The following is a 15,827-nucleotide window of genomic DNA, read 5'->3' as shown; positions in this document are numbered from 1 at the left end:
TTTGGTAGCATATTTAGGGTAAAGCAATGCTATCTACTATGTGTCCAAGATCAGCTAACTTTCAAGTCACTTCAGCCTATAAAAGATGTCATGTGAACTGCATATTAAAAAAATAGTTTATGCTACTGCTTGAACATTAAGTATTATGAAATGAGTTGACTGTTAGATACAGATTTTACCATGACCATTTACCATGGGTTAAGATGTCAAAATTAATACTGTCTTCAGCAGTCTTGAGTCTTCTTTGAATTGACAAATATTCTTCAAACTTTTGTATAGATCAAATACTGCATGTGGTCATTGTGACCCACAAGTTGTGAATGTCCTTGTTGTTACTCTAAACACATTTCTAAATGACAATGTTTAGTTGTTGACTTGAGATTATGAAGTACTGTTTCTGCAAGAGGAAAGAATGTGAATATGGAGTATACATTTATAATATATAGTTAAGTATCTGATGATGCTAACACTAATCTTTCAGATCCTGTGGTAACTGATGAATATTTATCATCTTAGATGATGGCTGCAGTAAGAATTTCATACCTTCAGTTATGGGTATGTTTGAGGGAAATATCTTTTCACCCTGTTTTCATAACCGTGGTTGGAAAAAAAACAAGTGTATTGAGGGAAAAAAACAAAAAACAACCCCCACACACACACTTGTAGATGGCATCAGCCTTGAGAATAGAGAGGTTTAACCATTGATCCATTTGCCATCACTGACAATGTAGTCAGTCTTTCTGACCAGCTGTTTTTTTTTTTTGAAGATATATTCTTATTTAATTTTACACAGAATGTGCTCTGTGTTGACTTTAGGACAGTGTGATTTGGTAAATACTTTCTCAAGAATATTTGTCTGAGGCAATTTAGGGGAAAATCGGTGTGTGGGCACGTGTTTGTGTGTATGAGTGTGGGGGGGCCTGTACTTACATATTTATAAATACATGTGGCAAGATATGCCACCATGTTGTTGCAAGAATGGTTGTTTTTGTGTTTCTTTTTCTTTTTTTCTTTAATCAAAGTGTAGGCTAAAATAGCATGTAATGTCTACAGTAGATTATCTCGGGTGTTTATATTTTGTGTCTAAAACACCTGACTACATTATGGTTGGGGGGAATGACTAGCACTCCTTTTTACCTGCAACAGCATGAGTATATATATTTTTTTGAAGTACTGACTTTTGGCATGTGTATATAGCATGAGCAGTGCTGTTCCAATTTCATGTTTTGCAACCAGTAGTGCAGGTGCTCGCAGCAGTATTGCTGTGTTGGTGTGCTGCTGTGCCCAGGTTAATTTACCCTTATTTCTCAGCACAGCGTATTAGCTTCGGCTAAGTACTGCATCCATGTGACAATTACAGTGTCTTAATCAGCAGTTGTGTTCTTTCATGGGACTACCTCCTTGCATAGTTAACTCATGCACACAAAGCAATGCAAGTGGACGTTTCCATTTAGTTACAGCCTTAGTATGTTGTAGAAAATAGAACTGATCACGCTGTTTCGTTCTGCAAAAGCAGACTGTTTAGGGAAGCAGGAGTGGGAGGAAATGGTGGCTTTGGGGGAACAAAACAGTGTGATCACTTCTTGCATGTATACGATATCCTTGTTAGGCCAAGTCTTTTGAAAGGTTCTTGCAGCACAACTTTTATTGGGACTTAAGAGGTGCTTTGCTGGTGCTGAGACCCATTTTAAAATTTTCAGAGGAAAATTTTTGGATTGTCTTAGTGATGTTGTACTGCAATATATTCGTTTATTTTAACATACATTAAATGTACATTTAATTCATCTAGAAAGATAATTATATATTACAGTGAAGTTCAGGCACTTTGGATTTTCTGTCACATTTTACCTATTACCTCACTTACTGATCTTTGCCCTCACTTTGCAAATTATTTTTAAATTAGAAAACTTTGTATTGTTAGCCATGTGGTGGTTGAATCTTTTGGTTACCACAGTCTGTAGCCCTAATAACAGTAGGACAGCACTTTTTCCTTTTGTTGCTGTTATATGAACATTATGTATCAAATAACCTGAAGTATCTGAAAAAATGATGAAGGGTATTGTGTTTGTCCTTTTGTAATTCAAAGGAACATCTTTGTCTCTCTGTTGTGCCCCCCCCCCCGCTGCACCTTGTCCTTTCACATTCTTCTACTTTTGGCTTCCTGTAGATGTTTGGTGCTGGCACTGTATTTAACTTCTCAAAGGACTGTAATATGCTGAAATTAGGTGCTTTATTGTCAGCAAATACTTCAGAAATGAATTCACTTTACCTTTATGTAAAGTATCAACACTTGCTTCACAGTGAATTAGAACTTTTTTTGCCCTTGCTCTAGGTGCTCAAAAACATCTCATTGGAGCTATGCATTTGTCTTAACAGTTGATTAGGTCTTCCTGGAAAGTGGTATTTAAAGCAGTGTCTCTGAAGCAATGCATTAGCAGTATTGGAGACAACTTTGGAAGTTTTACATTTGATTAAGAGATAACTAAAAACACTTTTCTCCTCTTTTCCAGCTGGGTTATCAATTTTGGACATGAAGGTCTTGGAGTTTTATTGGATGTACTGGAAAGGCTCCTGGACAAGAAACAGTAAGGACTCAAATCATTTGAATAGAGGGAGGGGGAGCTTGTGAAGATGGATCATACTTACATTATTTTCCTCCTCCCCTTCAAGGCAAGAAAGTATTGATAAGAAGAATCAACATAAACTTATCCAGTGCCTCAAAGCATTTATGAACAACAAAGTAAGAAAAAAATTAAATTCAGATTCTTTTAGCATCACTGTTTTGAATAGATTTCAAGAACAATTTAGTATGTTGAATCTTGGAAAAAGAAGGGAATTTCTTTGTATATCCAGTGTCTGTTTACTCTTTGGAAATGTAGGTCTCAGACTGATGTAATTTTTTTGTTGTTGTTGTTGTCTTGTTCATAAATCTATATTGAATATTATTAATTATGGAAGTAAAGCCATTTGGCAAACATGATGATGATATGGATTGAAGGTAAGTGAATTAGGAAAATAATTTGCTTATGTGAAAAATATTTCTTCTAAAATAGGATGAGAACTGTATTTTGATCTGTGTAGAATGCAGTTATGGAAAAGCTAGTAGGAAACATAACTTTTGAAATATGTTGTTATAGATTAATGTGGAAGTATCTACTGTTGTTTCTCTTAAAACCTGTTTTGAGTTTTTGAACAAATTTTTATAATTTATGGTTAATTTTTTTTCATACTGCTTGTATTTTGTCTACTCAGCAAACTCTAAAATGCATGATTGTTTTTGTTAATAAATATACTTAACTCCTAATTTAAATTGAGTATGATTAACATTTGTAGGTACTGTTCTTAAAGTGGTAGAGAGTAGGTAAAGGATATAAACTGTCTAGTTTAAGATGAATCTGATTTGTTTTTAATGTTATTCATGTTCACAAAGTTTGTGTAAACTGCTTTTAGAAGTTGATTTGTTAAACTCATGATCTTAATTTGTTCATAACAAAATCAAAAGTGTTGTTGATAATTTATTTTTCCCCCACTACAGTAAAGATAACTATGTATTAAAGTTACTCTTAACTACTGCTATTCGTTTTAATAAAATCTCAAACGCTTACAGAATAGCTTGCTGTAGCACTGAATGTCTTTTTTTAAACTCCTTGTTATTCCTGCACATGCAATTTAACTGAAAACAATTAATATTTGATATGAGTCTCCTGTATTTAATGAAAATGAAAAAAAATGCTGTTTTTAAATAAATGCTTAAGTTTTGAATTCAGTACAGAAAATGAAAATAGGATTTGCAGTGAATGAAAGCAAGTATTTTCTTAAAGAAAAAGTTCTCAACTTTATCAGTCAGTGGGTGAAAAATCTACTTGGAGTTGCTAGGGGAAAAGTTTTTTCCCTATTGTAATAGTAAACAGGGAAAAACTGAACTAACTTTTCATACTGATGAGGTCTTTCAGATATATTTAGGAAATAAAAGCTATGGTTTGTCTTTTGGGAGGTACCTGATTTTACAAGATACCTTCCTTAAGAACTGAGTCTCTTTGTCAGGAAAAAGTCTCAGATTTAAGATATTTAAGACTGGGAAGGCTGACTTATGTCCCCAAGCAGTAATAGCCACAAAGGTTAGTACTAGAGCATTAGCAAGTTCATATGGAAGAGTGTGTGTGTGTGTGAAAATTCTTAACATTCTGAAGCGCAGAGGTGATGATGTTGAACATCTGGAGCAAATACAAGCTTTTCATTGAAAGTTTTCTTTTTGTTTCTCTAAGTATGGCTTGCAAAGGATTCTAGGAGATGAAAGAAGTCTTTTATTGTTATCGAGAGCCATTGATCCAAAGCAACCTAACATGATGACGGAAACGGTGAAAATACTTTCTGCTATCTGCATTGTTGGAGAGGAAAATATGTAAGTAGGATATTGAAATGAAATACTTACTTTTTGAATGCTCATGAGCTGTCAGTTTGGACACAGGTGAGATAAAATTTGCCTGTAAAATGCAACTGTAACCTGTTACAGTGTTTACAGTCTTTTTACTTCTTATGCTACTTGTATTTTTAATGAAGAGACTTTTAGCTGTTGTTATCTATTAATTCAGTAGAAAATCAGAAAAAAGAACAATTTAACAGAGAAAAGCGTGGACCTAAGTGGAAGATGTCAAAGAACTATAATGGCTTATTGTAAAGAAGAGAAGATTTAGTGAGCCATAAATGTTTGTAAAGAGCTGCTGAAAAGAGAAAAGTTGTTTCATATATCTGTTGTTTCATATATCCCTGATGAGTATGCAAAGGAATAGTAAGCTTTGAATTGTCACAAGGAAAGCTGAGGGTCCACTTGAGGGAGAAGTTTTCCAGTGTTGTATTGAGTTGATGGAATGGGTTGCCACAGGAGGCTGTGAGCTATCTGTAAGTTAAATTGAAGGACAACTAAGAACAATGGAAAGTTAGGCTGGGACCTAACATAATCCCATTAATGATCTTATCTATTAATTATCTGTCCGATTAATTATCTTATCCTGAGGAGGGGAAGTTGGAGTAATTATTTTTCAGAATGACTGGTATGATACTATGTGTAGAGGTTTGTCATTAGTTAAAAAATATATATATATATATATATATAAATACAATATTACAAAAATAAAAAATATGGGTGGATTTTATCAAAGTATCTTCTCTCTACCTAAGCAAAACTAATTTGACCAAGACAGTTTGCATTTATACCTGAAGTTTTAAATGATTCAAGTTATGGAATTAAGATATGTAGCATGTATCCCTGAGCTTTTTAAAACAAAGATCGTCAGTTGATATGTGTGCTTTGAATTGAGTGTGTTAGTTTACTGAAGGTTCAAAAACACAAAATCCCCATCTTGTATGCAATAAATAAATCATTTTGGCTTCTGAAAAGACAACTAGATTTCCCAAATATCAAACTTCCCTGCTTGTACCAAATGCACAGTGTTGCAAAGGCAGTAATTATTTTTCCTCTGAACATATCTACTTGTTTCTTAACTGAATGTCCCAGTAGAAACCTACTCCCCTTATTTTAACTGTAAACTCATAGATATTTTAACATTTGTTCCTTGATTTGTTTCCAGCTTAACATAATAAGTTTAGATAAATGCATTTAAATTATCTACCAGTGCAGTAAAAGCTTGAGTTCTGTAAACAGTGGGCTAAGTGTCTTCAAAATGGGAATGCTGACTATGGTAAACTTTTGACAGTTTGTCTTTCTCTGTAGTCTTGACAAACTTTTAGGAGCTATAACAACTGCCGCTGAAAGGCGCAATAGAGAACGGTTTTTGCAAATTGTTGAAGGGCTGGAGAACCATGAATTTTTGCAACTGCAGGTGTGTTGACTTTTTTCTCTATGCTTATTGATACTTTAGAAATAATATGAAATAGAAAAAGACTGTATATGACTTGACAATTTAAGAATTATTTCCCGGCAAAATGTTTTATTTACATTGTATAATAAAGCATGTGTCATGATGTACCACCTTCCCCCCACCGCAGATTACACCCGCATTCTGCTATATCACCCCCGGTCACATATCGTCCCCTCGCCCCTGCCACTTACTGCCTTCCCACCACATATGATGCCCCTCCACTTATCACAGGCCCTCCCCTTCCACTTCTCACTCCTCTATTCCAGTATATCACTCTCCTGCCATTCATCACACCCCATTCTGACATATCACCCACTCCCTGCCTGCTATCAGCCCCTCCCGCAAGTAATCATACTGTCCTTCCAACATATCATGCCCCTACCATCTATCGTCCCCCCATTGTAACATCCCCCCCCACTTAGCACTCCCTCATTCCCATGTATCATGCCCCCATTCCAACATATCACCTCCCCCCTTCTTATCACGCCCCTATTCCAACATATCACCCCCCCCTCCCTGGCTATGCATCACTCTCCTGTTCCCATGTATCACCCCCCTATCACTTACCGTATCACACCCCATTCCTACATATCATGACTCCCCTGCCACTACTATCAACTTCCCCCCCTGCCAGCCACTTATCACCCCCCCCGCCACTTATCACTACTCCTTGCTACCTATCATTAACCCCCCCCCCCAACTTATTATGGCCCCTTTCAACCTATCTCCCCCACACACACACGTATTAGGCCTTCCTACCACTTATTATGACCCCTTGATTATTACACCACTCCCCTGCCAATTTTGAGGTCCCCTTCTGATATATCACACGCCCTTCCCATTTAACATGCTCCCCCACAACTTATCATGTCCCCATTCTGACATATCGCCCTTTCCTGACTATGTATCACACCCCCCACCACAGATCACCCCTCCTGTCCCTTATCATGCCACCATTCCCACGTGTCATGGTCCCTGCCAAGTATCACAGCTCCCTGCCACACATCACCTCCTCTCAACTTATCACACCCTCCACCCCCACCCTGGCACATAGGATGCCCCTACCCCCCTTATGACCCCCCCCCCCATATCACATCCCCCTGGCATGTATCATGCCCCCCATCCCACATATCACGCCCCCTGGCACATATCAGGCCACCCAGGACTTAACCCCCCCACACACACACACTTGTCATGCCCCCCAGGCACATATCATGCCCCTTACCACTTATCACACACACACCCCCCCCGGCACGTATCATGCCCCCCACACTTATCACGCTACCTACCCCCTAACATACCATGCCCTACCTGCTACATATCATGCTAACTCTGACACATCATGCCCCCTGCCACTTATCATGCTACCCCCTCCAAATATCACACTGCCTGACATATCATGCCCCCTCTGCTTATCATGTTCCCCTGCCTCATATCGTTCCCCCCCACATATCATGCTCCCAGCTACATATTGCCCTTCTCCAGAACGTATCATGTCCCCTTCGGCATGTATCATGCCCCCTCAACACATATCACACCCCCTGCATGTATCACACCACCCCCCACTTATCAGGCCTCCTGCCACATATCACCCCCCCACACCTGTATATCATGCCCCCTGCCACATATTGTGCCCCTCCCACACACATATGATGCCTCTGTCTGCACATATCACACCCCAACTTATCACTCCCCTCAGCACATATCACCCCCCTACATGTCATGATGTGAGACCATGTAACATGTCAAGTTACCTGTGACAAATCGTGTTGCATGTGACACATGACTTGTGACATATGAAGTTTTATGTTTTCTCATGTCATGTTGTCATTTCATGCGTCACATTTTGCCTTGTGTCCTAAGTCATGTGTTGAATGCCACATCTGAGTCATGTCACATCATGTGACAAGATGCATTACATGACCTATTAAGTGACATAATGTGTGACCTGTGATGTGATGCATCACATCATATGCCAAATGACATGATGTTATGTGATGCCTGGAATGTGACATGACCCGTGACACATCACACATGGCACATGTGTGACATGTCTCATGAGGCATGACATGACACATGTAATATATGACACATGATGTGTCATTCCATATGTGCAGTGACATGACATATGACATGACCATTGGCAGTTGATGTGGCACGTGATGTTCTGTGTGTCACCTGTTGCCTCATATCACATCATGTCACATGTCGTATCATTTCATTTGTCAGTTCACATGTGTTGTGTCACGCTGAGTTGTGCCTCATGTCACGTCATGTGTAAAGTGTCACATCATGTGTCATGAGCTGTATGTTGTATCATAAGTGTTTGTATAGAGACAAAGTGCCTGAATATCCTATTGAAGAATGGCTTTGACTTGCTTTGTTTTCAGAATATAGTCTTTATAGTCAAATTTTGTATTGCTAAGGTGCAAGTTTCTATAAATTACGTTCTTATGATCTGCTTTGAAGCAGTGCTGTAGGAATTTAGGTAGTACTTTTTTCTAAGAATAAATATGGTTGCAATTTCTGCAAAATAAAGTTTGTATTCTGCTTTGAAATTCGTCAGTTTTGAAAATCTCAGCCCACAATATTTATATAGAAATGTAATAGTAAAAGTTAAATTACATGAAAGTTTGCAACCCAGAACTCTTCATTACAAATGTCGTGAAAGTTGTTCTAGCTTGTAATGTGGAGAAACCCACATATAACTCCATTATAGCAGTCAGTGAAACTTGAATTTATTTCTATTGTTTATGAGTAGAGAATTAGACAAGTTATAAAGCATACTTGCAAAATTTCTTCTAGTGTTTTTAAATTGCTGTCTCATAAATAAGCAGATTATTTGCTAATACTAGCAGGATGAATATTGAAATGTAGGTGGAAACGTCTGACAAATACCAGAGGCCATTAATACTGGAATTTCTGAAAACCCGGCTTAGAGGAAACTGAGATCAATATTTTATGATAAATCTTTGTGTACTGTTTTTGAAAGTATCTTTAACTGAAGTGATTGGTTGCCTTTATTTTGATAATTTGTAATGCACCTAAGCATTACCTCTTAAATTAATATTAATGTTACATATTAATACTCATATTTGTCCTACTAATGCTATCACAAAGGACATTCATTTTCAAGTCTTCTCCCACTATATGATCCCCTTGATAAAAATACTTACACTTGAATAAAGGTACAATTGCAAGACTCATTAACTTGTTTCTGACAAAAATGTTCTTTACTTGTAATGTATCAGCACAAGCCATTAAGCCGGAGTCTATTCTGGCAAAAACAATCATAGCAGATGGCACCTCTTCTCTCTATTAATTTCTGATTGGACATGTACTTTTCCTTGTTAAGTCACGTCATGGTAGTAACATAGCAAGTCATTCAAGCAAGCGTGATGATACTGCATTATCTGAAGATGCAGCTATATAAAGGGAGTACCTTTCAAAGTGAGTTTCGGTAGAAATTTAAGACTCCTTAAGGTGTTCTATTAAAACTAAATAATGAATGTAATTAAAACTGGAAGGGTGTTTTTCATCTCACTTATTTTTTTTTTGTCCAGCAGCTATAGATTCCCCCTGCCCCACCCCGCTACTTCTATTTGCAGTTAACATCTTTTACCAAACTGGGTATTTCCCTGAAGTCCCATTGTAGTCTGTTAACATGTATCAGCACTTTTAGCATTATGCTATTGTCTGCCTGTTTTAAAATAAATCAATTAAAATGCACAGCTGTTCAATTAAAGCATTAGCCAGTAGCCTGAGACTTCAGAGCATTTTTGCAGAACGCCTATAGGAGTAGAAAATACACACCTGGTGATTTTAATTTTGTTGACTTTTTTTTTTTTTAATCTCCAATTACTGCAAAAAGAAGTTGCATTCAAATTGGAAAACACTGAGGAGGAAGAGAAGGAGTAGAAGTTTGGAAATGTAGTGTGGGAATAACTTTCTGAAATAAAGCTTGGTCCTTTACAGTTGACACAATTTTGAAATAGCAGAAGCACTCACAATACTAAAACAGAACAGTATTTGATGTTGCTTATACTAACTGAAGCTAGATATTATATATATGCAAAACATAATAAATTTGGTACCACTGCAATTATCTCTCTGTGTTTGTGTTGTAATACCTACACATACCATTCAGAGGTTTATGCGACCAGCGTGTTATTGTCTCTTTTGTAGTTGTGACAATAGATGGAGCTGTAGTTTTACTTGTGTCCTGGAAGTTTTTTTTTGTTTGTTTGTTTTTTATGGCAATGTCCATCTCTTGACATCTGTTCTTATAATTTGAGTAAACTGAAATTCTCAAAGACAATAAGTATTTATTTTCATTTCATTCTTAATGAAAGTTATTGCCCGTATTTCTGATTACAGGTAGCCTGTATGCAGTTCATCAATGCTCTCGTTACATCTCCAGAAGATCTTGATTTCAGGATACACTTGAGAAATGAGTTTTTACGTTGTGGGCTGAAAAAAATATTGCCTGTAAGTAGTTTGCCTGTATATAGGAATTGATCACAATTAACTATGTGTAGTTGTTGAAAATAACCAAACTGTCTTGTTGAAAGCAGCACCAGTGAAAGGTTGGGGTCTGAGGAGGTCAGAGCTATCAGTCCAAATCTACTTTTGTTCTGCATAGCAGCACGTAGTTTTGTTACTTTCATTGCAAGGTTTTTTTTTTTTTTTTTTTTTTAATACCTCTTAACCAAGAAACTATTTTGACTACATCAGGAATATGTATAGTTAAGCTACTGAGCATTTTGCCACAAAAGATGTGAGAAAATAAACAGTAGCTGCTTATTTTTGTCTGAAATAGTTTAAGATACCAACTTTTTGCATCATCAATATTTGTCAAGAATAAAAACCTTTAGTTTTTGGAACATTCAAGTTTGAAACTGTTACTGATTTGTGCGTGTCAAATTTTCTTAGGGTATATTCGTGAAGCTTCAAGTTCTATATGATGTAGAAACCTTAACATGATCTGGTTTTATTTTCTGTAAACTATATATGGTTTTATTTGCTGCAGAATATCTGAAAGCTTGAAGAACTCTTTTAGTCTTTTTTTTTTTTTTACTTACTGCAAGTTAGTTGTTTTACAATTGCTAAATATTTCCAAAACTTAAGAACTGGGGGGTGGATGGAGGTGCAATAAACTGAACTGTAATGATTCATGATAGAAAACTTAATAGAATGTGCTAACATCCAGATACTTGAGTTTAAAAGCAATTAAGATTTAGTGATAACAAAATCTTATATCTAAAACATTTCGAAGAACTATTGTGTTGAAATTTTATCTCTAGCCAGCAAGGTTAATTATTTAATATTTCATAAAAGCTGTAATATCAAAAACAGCTAATGCCATCTTGCTGTTTGTTTATTCTTAATGTATTGTTAATTACAACATATACATTGAGTTCAGATCATTAATTCTGCAGGGAATGGATGTACAAGGTAGAGGAGCTTTTTTTGCATTACAAAGCAAATTTCTTAACGATAAAGCATTTTAAGACTTTTTATGCTCTTATCTGTGCTTAGGGGAAACTTTTCAAGTTTCTGGAATAAGAAAGATTCAGGAAGAGGATCCGTAATTCTTGGTCTCTTTCTCTGTCCATATATAAAGTATGCTTCTCTGGCTTTCAAACATTAGAATCAGTATGAGTTCCACTTTTTTCTGAATATGATTAGCCTCCAGTTACGCATGCCCAGTTCTGGCCAATTTTCTTTTAAAGCATGGAGTGCACTCATGCTAATGGCTTTTGAACTAGTGATGCTTTCTGTGTGATGTGCCCAGTCGGAAGCTAAACTTGCCTCTTAGTTGTATTGGAGAAATTGTTCTGTATTTGTTATAAGGAACATTCCATCTCGAAATACCAATTTGTTTTGGTTTTTACTTCTTGTGTAAGTATTTCTGAGAGTGCACTATAGATGTTTTTATGCTATGATCTAGATTAACTTATAATAACAAAAGTTGTAAGCATCCCTCATTTACCCTTTTTTAGCCTTCTTTAGCTTGCTTTCCTTGATGTCTAGAAATATGCATTTTTTTTAAGAGCTGATATTGACAAGACTGAATTGCCAACTATTTTCTATTAAGAGAACTAAACTCTATTAGGAGGTTTTGTGTTTCTTCTACTGCCTATGTCTGCTATATTGGCTGATATTTTTGCCTTACTTTTTATCAGCTGTGCAATAGTATTTAAAAAAAAAATCAGACAGTGAGCTACAACTTAATCCTTTTTAAATGTGTGTTTTCTGCTCAAAAGGTTAATGTATTATATTTTGCAATGATGTAATCTTTGAAGGGGGGAAATTGTTGCTTTAAGAAAAAATGGAAAATTAAGATATGCTATGCCTTGAAAAATAGGACTTGAAAGATAAAGAGAACGAAGAGCTCGATATTCAGTTGAAAGTGTTTGATGAAAACAAAGAAGAAGATTTAATTGAGCTGTCACATCGTCTCAGTGATATCAGAGCTGAAATGGAATATCCTTTATAGAAATGTGAAATGGTGTTCTAATGTATTGATTAATAATTTTTTTAAACTTCAGGCAGCATTCTCTACATGTAGCTCATTGTCAAAATTACATATTTTCCTAAGGATTTTCACAAGCAGATTTCATTCCACTTGTTTTTTGTTAAAAATTTAGTTAGAAAGCTAATATCAATACTGATAACTTTCTATTAAATGCAAGTCATTAGGAACTGAATTAATTTTTCATAAATACCATTTATTAAACTAAATACTGTGTTGGTTTATAATACATAAAGATGTAAAATTACACTTGAATTTAAAATCTGAAGAAAAATGACAGGTTTGAAAACTAATTCAGAATAATTTTTCAAGATGCATGCCTTCTGTAGAAGTGAAGAGGCAGTAAATTTGAAGTTGCATGAGTGCAGAACACTTGCTTGACGTTTGTCTGAATTTGAAAAAATGGTAGTTAGTACTGTAGAAACGATTTAACTGTTGAACAGGGAACAAAGGTTCTGTGGATAATTGTTGCTGGAAAAGGGTATTTACTATCAGAGTAGTAGTTCAGAGTGTTAAAGGGTTTTATATTGATTATATGAATGCTCATATAGGGAACTTCTTTAATCCTTGTGCATTTCCTTGACAATATTTGCACTGATATTAATGAAGTATATCATCTGTTATATAATATGTTGAAAGATACATCTTCTGAAAACTACTTCCTGTCAATTCTCCAACATTTTCTTCTGATCAGGAATGATTATTATGTTCGGTAAGAATCAACTATCTTGTTTGATTTTTGGAGTGCGAAGAACAAGAATAATAGTATCTTTAACAGTGTAAAAGTACTGCATTCAAAGTCTTGTTTTAAAAGATAGTGCTTTGTTGTAAAGGGATGATAAAAATGATCGATGTGTGAGATGAAGAAATTAAGATAAGAATTAAATAAAACCAGAGAAATCTTTAATGTTTTTGTAACTTTTTTTTTTTAATCTGAAAGTTTGGAATATCACCAGTTTAGCTTTCAGAGTTTTATACTCTGAGAACTTTATGCTATGTGAAATCAAGATGTAGTACCTTGCGCTGGTAAGAGCTGATAATTTTGAGCGCAGAATCTTGTAATCTTAGAGATTCCTGATGTTGTAGTATAGAGATGTTTATCAAACAATTACATTAAGTTATTGATTAACTAATTTGGTAAGTAATTGAATAGTGGACTGGAATTCAGTGTATTGAGAATCTGCTAAATAATTGCTGCAATGTATACTGATAATATTTAATAAGTTGTTTCATTGTTTATTGTCTGGCAAAGTGTAAACTAAAAGTAAAATATAGACTAGAAGTATACTATGTTTCGTGGAGTTCTCAGTTTTTTCAGATATTGCTTTGAGAACCTGACAATGATGTTTTCTTAGCCAACATACAAATAAGGCTGTTGATTGGAGCCTTTTACTGGCAATTGTGTAGTTCATATATCAGGAGTTATAGTTGGCCTTTTTCACCTCCTGGTTGCATACATTGTTATTCATGTTCTCATTACCTTGTAAAATGTGTTCTTTGTCAGACCTCAGTATTACAAGATAATAGAAGAATGCGTTTCACAGATAGTATTACACTGCAGTGGCATGGACCCAGATTTTAAATGTAGAGGAAGACTGGATGTGGATCTTACTCACCTTATTGGTTTGTACACTACAATCAACTTTACCTTTTTCTTTGCTAAATTATATTTTTTTCTTTGTGCAATTCTGCATAAATTTACATTAGCTGTGTGAATTTTCTCAATTTTCTGGAAGTGTTCATATAAGTAACAAATATATTGCCAAATCAAGCTCTTCAGCCTTTAAGAAATAACGTAATTGAGGCTTACTTCTCCAGCTTTATCTTGACTTCTATCTGAATCTTATAATCTTAACTAAAAATTGCTTGTTCAAAATTTTATTAACTTCTGGTCTGTTACAAATTTTAAGATTTAAGTTAGCATTGATTGTTAATGGATTTATAATTTTTGTGTGTGTAATTCTCAGAATATTTTCCATAACCAAGTGTTTAAGGTTGCTTAGTAAGGTAGACTAATTAGTTGAACCGTTAGGGGACTGTGGATTCACTTGCTGTTTGGGGAAGAAGCAGATGAATAAGTATCATACCATCAGGCAAATGACAGTTATCAGCATTTAGAAGTGTGGGGTTTTTGTTTTATTTTGGGTTGTTTTTTTGTTTGGTGGAATCAACTGAAATACAGTGCCATCCCTGGAGTAAATACTTCATATGGGAAAGTAGTTATTGTTTGAGAATATCATCATTTAGGAAAATATTTTTGGCGATGTGACAAGAAGAAAGAAAGATTGTTGTACAGGTTGACTTTTGAAAAAATTTGGAAAAAAGTACCTACCTGCATTCTGTTACTCGGTTATGACTTAGGAACCTGATCACTTGATCCTGCTTCAGTTTCCACTGACCTATTAGTTTTAGGGCTAGCTGGTTTGTCTCTCTGTGCTAGTTCCTATTTATAATATGCAGTTAATCATGTTTACCTCACTTAAAGTGTTTTGAGTTTTGCACTCTGTGAAAAGTCAATAGAAATGGCTGTTCTTCACTGTTCAGTGAAGAAATCTGCTTTACAGTCTGTCCACATTTTCTTTTAGAAGCCTATAAAATAATTTTATTGAAATAAGAAAATGCTTCTTTTTGGATTTCTTATGTTAAAGGGGGGCTTTCTGATTTAAAAACCCTGAAGGAGCTGTTACTTCATACTAATGTTAAACTCTACTTTTTCATCTTTTATTTAGTAGTAAGTTCATGTAAAAAAGAAGGGCAAAAATCATCACATGCAAACTCTAATCTCTTAGAGAGTGAACAGAACAACTCTATGATGATTTGTCTTTCCTGGTCACATGTTCTCACCACTTTTTTTTATATTTACTGATTTTTTTGATGATCAAAACAAAAAGTAGTTCACCAGCTCTTCCGTCAGATCAGCCTATTAGTTCATTGTGGTTGCCTAATTATTAATCAGGGTGATGACAGGAATGCATAATTTATGGGACACAGTACTACTGCACTGTTTGATAGTTGCCAGCAGTATAGATTATATATTATGAAATCGCACTTCTGTAGTATACTAGAGACCAGTCTGTTCAAAAAAAAAAAAAAGTATGATTTTTTTTTTAAAAGCAATATTTAGATTTCAAGCTAACTGAGTATTAAGGATAAGCAGAGAAAGTAATGCAAATCCTTTGTGATTTAAATTTATTTTTTTGTTTATTGCTTTTATGTCATAGAATCATAGGGTAATTGAGGTTGGAAGGGACCTCAGAACTGTGATATGTTTTACATGACTTGTGTGGTAATTATTTAACTTTAGATTTGTGTGTGGACAAAGCTAAAGTAGAAGAAAGTGAAAAAAAAGCAGCAGAATTTTCCAAAAAGGTAAGTCCTATATCACCGATGTTTTAAGGTAGGGGATAGAAACC

General features: G+C 35.3%; 1 protein-coding gene across 3 annotated transcripts in view; it reads left to right on the top strand.

The window, feature by feature from the left end:
- DIAPH2 (diaphanous related formin 2) overlaps nucleotides 1-15,827 on the top strand; it is a 293,928-nt gene that overhangs the window by 50,049 nt on the left and 228,052 nt on the right. For all 3 annotated transcript variants that reach the window (XM_067304122.1, XM_067304120.1, XM_067304121.1), the window contains exons 7-15: nucleotides 2,511-2,585; nucleotides 2,671-2,740; nucleotides 4,266-4,402; nucleotides 5,732-5,840; nucleotides 10,257-10,367; nucleotides 12,247-12,365; nucleotides 13,010-13,126; nucleotides 13,919-14,037; nucleotides 15,719-15,783. In XM_067304122.1, coding sequence (XP_067160223.1) covers nucleotides 2,511-2,585; nucleotides 2,671-2,740; nucleotides 4,266-4,402; nucleotides 5,732-5,840; nucleotides 10,257-10,367; nucleotides 12,247-12,365; nucleotides 13,010-13,126; nucleotides 13,919-14,037; nucleotides 15,719-15,783 — 922 coding nt within the window. The remainder of the gene's footprint in view (nucleotides 1-2,510; nucleotides 2,586-2,670; nucleotides 2,741-4,265; nucleotides 4,403-5,731; nucleotides 5,841-10,256; nucleotides 10,368-12,246; nucleotides 12,366-13,009; nucleotides 13,127-13,918; nucleotides 14,038-15,718; nucleotides 15,784-15,827) is intronic.

The sequence above is a fragment of the Apteryx mantelli genome, chromosome 13 (assembly GCF_036417845.1).
Source record: "Apteryx mantelli isolate bAptMan1 chromosome 13, bAptMan1.hap1, whole genome shotgun sequence".
In the NCBI taxonomy this organism is placed as follows: Eukaryota; Metazoa; Chordata; class Aves; order Apterygiformes; family Apterygidae; genus Apteryx; species Apteryx mantelli.
The sequence above is the reverse complement of the archived record's forward strand: the minus strand, read 5'-3'. Positions and strand labels throughout refer to the sequence as shown.